This window comes from Alosa pseudoharengus, unplaced genomic scaffold, assembly GCF_046254945.1.
Source record: "Alosa pseudoharengus isolate Yale_2024_CS ecotype anadromous, Long Island Sound unplaced genomic scaffold, YU_APseudo_1.1 YU_APseudo_1.1_scf_21, whole genome shotgun sequence".
NCBI classification, from domain to species: domain Eukaryota; kingdom Metazoa; phylum Chordata; class Actinopteri; order Clupeiformes; family Clupeidae; genus Alosa; species Alosa pseudoharengus.
Window position 1 is genome coordinate 18,510,784 of NW_027468674.1, and position 7,500 is coordinate 18,518,283.

At 46.1% G+C, this 7,500-nt stretch overlaps 1 protein-coding gene across 1 annotated transcript in view; it reads left to right on the plus strand.

Moving 5' to 3' along the window:
• The window catches only part of ttyh2 (tweety family member 2), a 92,634-nt gene that overhangs the window by 58,179 nt on the left and 26,955 nt on the right, over positions 1 to 7,500 (plus strand). The window contains exon 4 of the mRNA XM_076298052.1: positions 3,836 to 4,056. Coding sequence (XP_076154167.1) covers positions 3,836 to 4,056 — 221 coding nt within the window. The remainder of the gene's footprint in view (positions 1 to 3,835; positions 4,057 to 7,500) is intronic.

Consider the following 7,500-nt stretch of genomic DNA (forward strand, 5'->3'; position numbering starts at 1 on the left):
CCAAGTTACAGAATAGAAACTAATGCGTTAGCTTATGGCTAATGTATATGAGAAATCCCATAGAGATGCTAACGGTTAGCATAATCGGCAAACGTAGATATTTAGAGCGAACTTCAGTCCATTTACAAAAGAGTTACATGAGAATAGTTATTTGTTTACAACTTACTATTAAAATACTCAAAGGCTAATGTTTTCTCTCCATATAATACCGTGTAGCAAAAAACGTGACTGTCTCATCAATGCTACTTGAACAGAAGTAGCGCATAAAATCCCAAGTAACTCCCTGCACAAAATAAACATTAGGCTGCATGGGACAACGTTGTGACCCACTAGTGATCACGTGACACTTGTTCTGCTGCACTTCTCCCGCATAGCCTACCTCCTGGGAATGTATGAGTCTTCAGTGCGTGATTTCGAGTGTTTTTTCCCCATAAGTAATTTAAATACTCGATAATGTCAATTTGCACATCGTTAAAACAACAATCACGATATTATCGCAGACGATATATATCGCCCACCCCTACTTCCTTCCTCCTCTCCTCTCTATCTCACTGTGGATCCCTCGCTCCATCTCTATCTCCTCTGTGCTGATTGGCTGCTTTGCGTCCTCACTCCTGGCCCTCTCTCTCTGGGCTTCCTGAAGGCAGTAGACACATTTTTCCAAAAGAAAATGTGCTGTCATCACATTCCTCAAATCGAAAAATGCCAGCGGAATGAGTATTTATGTGTAATCTCCTCTCTCAAAATATAGCACTATTACCGGTATATATTATTTTCCCCCTTTTTTTCATTAATTTTTTTTTTTCATGGTCCACATTCCCCCCCCCCCCCCCCCCCAAAAACGAGAAACAAGAAAAAAAGGAACATTCTGGAAAAGTCTCCTTTTTTTCCAAGCCAAGCCTGTGTAGTATTTCACACCTGAGCAGCCCCATTCAAATTTCATTTGAGGAGACTCCTGTCTACCCAGAAAAAGCCCAGGCAATCAATTACAGCCCTAAACGCCGCACGGGTAAGAAGGGGAAATAAATAAATAAATAAGTTCAGAAACAGCCGTCGCAGTTGAGCAGGAACAAGACCACAGAAATAGACACAGAGGCGGAGTGGGTTGTGGTGATGGTGGTGGTGGTGGTGGTGGGGGTTGGGCTGCAGCCATGCAGATATCAGGGTCGTAACTTAAAAATGTAGTCGAGGATTCGTGATGGACGAGTTTGTTTGCACAAAGCGACTGGAATAGCGGCGGTTGTGAAGATGAGCGATGTCGGCTGCGGCGGAGTGGTGGGTGCGTAGGGGGGCGGGCGGGGAGTGAAATCACGTCTGGCAACCACAGGACCTACTGCCCGTGGAGGTTTCATCTCTGGCAACCCCCCCTGTGGGAGGGGAGGGGCAGCTCTCGGCCTATGGAGGGAGGGATAGTGGGAAGCCGAGTCATTTGCGCTGGGATCTGATAACAGCACTGAATGGACCCTGAGCCAGACTAAATCAATATAGATGAGCGATGGGGATACAGCAACGCTGGATTGGATTACCTTCTGCTGAGGTGTTTGTGTGTGTGTGTGTGTGAGAGAGAGAGAGAGAGAGAGAGAGAGAGAGAGAGAGAGAGGGCCTCATGGCTGTGGGAGCTAGAAATGAATTACAGGAAATCAGGGGGATGAGTTTGATCACAATTGAGAGGATCAGTTCACTCTTTGTGCCCCCCCCCCCCCACCCCCTCTCTCCCTCTCTCTCTCTCCCTCTTTCTCTCTCTCTATCTCCCTTTCTCTTTCCCAGTCTCATTCTCGCTTACTTTATTTCATTCCTTCTCTTGCCTCCGGTTGTAGTATATGAGAATTGGATAATGATCTGGAAGACATGTGGAATTGATATGGACCTACATTTCAATTTTTCTTTTTCTTGCTGTGTGTTCTATTCTCTCTCTCTCTCTATCACTCACTCCTTCCCTGCCTCTCTCATTTTCTTTCATTCATTCTAAGTATATTTCCAAAATATGAGCCCACATTTCCTCTCCACTGACGAGTCCACACATTTCGACTCTTTTGGGAGCCCCACAGCACCAAATAACAGACCTCTGATAAGTTGTTTTGGGAGGGAAACCATCAATTGGACCGAATGCCTAACAAGCACGCAAGTGTGGACGCTGGGCTGCTTCCAGTCACTCGTGTCATCCTTTATTTATTTCATTCCAAATAAGTGCTCCTTCTGAGGCTTGTGTATACCCGTAGCCATGCTGAAACACTCATGAGTGTGTGTGTATGTGTGTGCGTGCGTGTGTGTGTGTGTGCGTGCATGAGTTGCTGTTAGTTGGAAGGAAGCACTCCCCAAACACGTCCCTAGAGTAGCCACAGATTGAAAATAACCTCCGGGCACACACACACACACACACACACACACACACACACGCGCTGAGGCTTCTCTCCTCTCTCATTTTCCCGTTCGTGTGGCTACGTTGCGCCCCTAGATTAAACACACAGCACCCCAGCTCTACCAGAGGACTTTTGAATGGGGAGTATTGTGTCCGGTGCCAGCCATGCTTCACCACAGCAGAGGGAAGCTGTCAGTCACTCGGTCAGCCCTGAAGTCTCCAATCCCCTTCTCACGTCCAACCTCCCCATTGCTCTTCACTCCAGCAGCGGTCTCCAGTCATTTAGCTGGACTCCGTCCATGCAGAAAGTTCAGTAAGGGCAATTTATCTACTGCAAATTACCTTATCTGAGTTGCTATACAACGATAGACTCATATGTGATATGTGACATTTATTTGCATCGACTTGCTCATTTATTCATTCAGCTGAGCATTCTTAGTGGTGTATACAAGGGCTCTGCCAGATTGCTGTGCTGTTTCACATTGATATATATTACATATAGGATACACATTGGCACACATTCATTTGCTCATCTGGACTTATGTAAAGCAATCAGGCCAGCAGGTCTTCAAGTTATCTTCTGCATTATATTATGTCGATCCATATATATATACATTGATACACATTCAGTATATTGGATAGTATATTGAGATGCATTGGCTTTATTTATCTAGTCAGATTTTTATCCAGTCAGATATTTATACAGCAATACCAACAGAATGTGAAATCATCCCCTTCAGACAACCTTTCTTTGCTTGAAGCCCTTTGATTTTGAAATTGCAATGCGTGGCGGTATATGTTGTCAAATAGGCATGCATAAGTTAAGAGGAAGCATTTGCATTCTGTATAGTCGGCCGGCCGTGTTTGCACACCTTGTTTGTGAATCAGCCTCACTTGTTTGTGACTCTGATTCAGTTATGCTACATTGTGCATTAGCTAGGTATGCAGTCTGCAACACCATCACTGGTCTCTCATCAGCGGTGCATATTGATCAGGGTGCAGTTTGACTAGGATGAGCTTCTATATAAATGATTGAGATCGATGCATTGCATTGTTCACCCAACTGAGTTTATAAACTCGTGTAGTTTTGTAGTTTGCTCTCCTTGAACTCTGTCTGTCAGGAGGTGTCTTTTTACTTATCTGTGTAGACAGTGAGACAGACCAAGAGAAACGTGTTGGTGTATGTGTATATGTGTATGTGTATGTGTAAGTGTGTGAGTTTGTGTGTGTGTATATGTGTGTGTTTGTGTGTGTATGTATGTGTATGTGTACTTGTATGTGTGTTGTCTATTCTACTGTCTGTTCTCTCACTCTCCGCCTCTCTCTCTCTCTCTCATTCATTGGAGGTCTTGTGTAGGCTTCTTTTCTCCTTGGTCTCTCAATCGATTCTCAATCGATTCTCGTTCTCAATCAAGTGGCCACATACAGCCGTTTCTAAGCCATCCTAACCACCTCTCCTTTCTTCCGTCCTGACAGGTGACCGGCACCATGGGCAGCATGGAGAGCGGCCTGACGCAGCACCTGTCGCGTCTCGACGAGATCTTCGCGGCGCGCGGCGACTTTGTGCAGACGCTGCAGTTCATGCAGCAGATGGCCGACAGCATCATCAAGCAGCTGCTGGGCCTGCCCGACTGGGAGCAGCTCAACGTGGACCTGGCCGCGCTCGCCAACCAGACCGCCCGCGTGGAGTACTACAGGTGAGGACCCCGCCCTGGGGGGGAGGTGGGCCAGGCTGGTGCCTGACTGATTTACCAGTAGTGTTTTCATGGAGAAACATGGAACACAGGAAGTAGTAGTGTCAAAGCATCCTTTGTTCCTTCTTAGCAACCCCCTCTCTTTCTTTCTTTCTTTTTGTCTTTCTTTCTCTAACTCTGTCTCTCTCTCTTTCTCTCGTTCCGTCGGAGCGCTTGTCCAGCCAAATGGCTTTTCAGACCAGGAAATATTCTGATTTTAGCCTGAATTTTAACCACTAGTGTTTTCAAAAGCAAACATGGAGTACCAGAGATATAGACAAACTGATGTTCAGCCCATAGCAGCTTGGAGTCTGACCTGACATAACAGACATGGCTGATTCTATATGTCCAACGAAACAAATATGAAAGTATTGTCTGTAGCATCTCTATCTTATGAATTGACTTGACAGCTCTTCTGTGCTATGTTATAGGGAAAAGGGATGGCATAGGTTGGCTTTATAGAAACTGGGTTTATTCAGGTGGGGGAATCCAGACAGCCTACCTGGTTCTTCTTCAATGCCATTCTGTTTTTTAAAAAGAAGAACATTTTCTTGCTTGCACATCACATGAAGAGTTTGGTTCTAAAACGCTTTATCTCTGTTTTTGAAAACGTTAGTAAGTCATGTTATTTAATTGTGTATTTCAAGTAATATCAATAAAATTGCAGTTGTGTTGTTTTGATTGAGTAACAATAAATCTATAACCATAACCCAATTACAGTCCACTGAAATGACTTGGAAAACAAAATATAAAAAATGATTCATGAAAATTCATCAAAATGGAGTATATAGCGTTTTGGAAACTCTTCACATATTTTCGCTTTATTGCAAAGTATATGCGACAATAAAACGTGAAACTTGAAATATGGTTATTTATTTTCCCATTAACGTACAGCACATCATGCTCACTAATCGAGGTTAGAAAACCTCTGCACAGATGAAAAGAAGTATCCTAGACAACCAGTTCTCAGGGGGTTGTGGTCTCTCATTATTTGAATCCACATCACTCTCTCCGGAATGTTCTGCTCTTTATCATCGTTTTCTGTGATCCACCTTTCGATGGGCTCTGGAGACCAGACTGTCCATCACGACCTTGCGTGTCAAAGACGTAGGTGGTGCCTCGTGTCGGTTATTGATTTTTTTTTTTACTCCCATAAAAGCGCGAGGCACTGAAGACGAGCACTAATGGACTCATGACTAGGAGGATGAATAGGGTGGGTGCATCTCAGGTTTCTATATTAGAAGTAGTGGCAGCTGTGGACGCCCAAGGCCCAAGGCTTCTGTTGCGCTTTGTGTTCCTGGAGGGTGAGGGGTGGTTGGAGGTGTGAGGGTTGGGGGGGGGGGTGTTAGTCATTATTATCTTCCATCACCCGTTCATCTTTGGACCATTGGTGTCCCAAGGCAGCCGCTTACGTGCCCCCCCCCCCCCCACACACACACACACACACACACACACACCAACAGCCCCACACCACCTATGAAAAGCAGTTCCAGTGTCGAGGCTTTTGTGAACCTGAGACGTCAGGAGTGGTGTTTGTCGGAGCACGGAGACAGACTCAAATCTCAAGTGTGTCTCAGGTCTCAAGAGTGTCTCAAGTCTGGTCCCCCTCCCCTCCTATCTGTCTCTGAGTCCCCCACACAGGTGGATGTGGGAGCGCTCTTATTTCAACAGGTTCAGGTTCATTTTAGTGCCTTTGCCGGCGCAAGCGGTTGTGATACGTGGCTGGTTCATAAAGATGGATTGTAGTACAAATTTGCACAGCAGCCGTTGCGAGGTTGGTGGTTATACGCCGAACAAATTACATCAGAAGAGAAAAGAAACGGAATGCTTGCAAGCTCTGAATAACACAAACGTTATTCAAAAAGAATACAGATGTTTGCAATAGCATGGACACCCACAGGCAACGGATTGATCATGCAACAATTACTATCTCAGTTTCATGAAACTGTATCAAAGGAACCATGCGTCATGCAGTGCAGGGTTGATCAAGGCTTGCATTTCTCACAGATCATAGCCCCAGGGTTACAAATGGTGTTTTTGGAAACCTGTTTGCTTAAGGAAGATAATGCTAAAGTAGACATCAGGTATGCTATGCAGTAGTAATTCTGCCACTCTCAAGTACTTCTCTAGCCATGTTTATCTAGATATCTGGAGATCCCAGGTGCTGTTGAAGCCACAGACCCCTCTCTCCTCTATCTCCTCTCTCTCTCTCTCCCTCCCTCTCTTTCCATCCCTCTCCATTTCTCTCCCCCTCTCTCTCTATCTCACTCTCCCTCCTTCCCTCTTTCTCTCTCTCTTCCTCCCTCCCTCTCTCTCTCTTTCCATCCCTCTCGTTTTCCCTCCCTTTCTCTCGCACTCCCTCCTCTCTCTCTCTCTCCCTCCCTCTCTTTCCATCCCTCTCATTTTCCCTCCCTTTCTCTCACTCTCCCTCCTCTCTCTCTCCCTCCCTCTCTTTCCATACCTCTCCTTTTCTCTCCCTTTCTCTCTCTCTATCTCACTCTCCCTCCTTCCTTTCTCTCTCTCCCTCCATCCCTCTCATTTTCCCTCCCTCTCTCTCACTCCCCCCCCCTCTCTCCCTCTCTCTGCCAGTCAGGCCTGCACCTGTTTGTGTCTGTGTGTGTATCTGTGTGTGTGTGTGTGTGTGTGTGTGTGTGTGTGTGTGTGTGTGTGTGTGTGTGTGTTGTGGGTGTCTCCGTGGCTCTCGGCCCGCTGCCTGATTGCCTGATTGAGTGGGGACAGCTGGGCGAGCCAGCCTGCTCTCTCATCCCCCACGCAGCGAGCGCCGGCCAGAGACTCATCCTTACTTATTATCCATCAGCTCCATACACACTGGGAGAGGAGCAGCAGCAGAGCACAGGAGTCCAGTCTCTCCCTCCCCCTCTCTGTCATCTCTTTGCTGTCTGTCTGTCTGTCTGTGTGTGTGTGTGTGTGTGTGTGTGTGTGTGTGTGTGTGTGTGTGTGTGTGTGTGTGTGTGCGTTAATGTGTGTGTTTATGTGTGTGTGTATGTGTGTGTGTGTGTGTGCTGTGTGTTAATGTGTGTGTTTATGTGTGTGTGTGTGTTAATGTGTGCATTGTGTGTGTGTGTGTGTGTGTGTGTGTGTGTGTGTGTGTGTGCGTGCGTGCGTGCGTGCGTGCGTGCGTGCGCACCCACCTGTTCCAGAACCTTTCTCTCTCCCTTATTGGTGCCAAGACGATAATCTATTGGAGCTGATGAAATATTAGCAACCATTGGCCGACCTCTTAACGGAGCTGAACAAAAGCTAATTTGGAAATGAATTGGACGATTAGACAATAATGGCCCAAGGCTTTGGTCTGCTTCATAGGTTCATTTGCAAGAGGCACTATATGAAAAATAAATGTTAATATTATGTGTAATGTTATGCTATATCATGTACTTCTGGCAATAT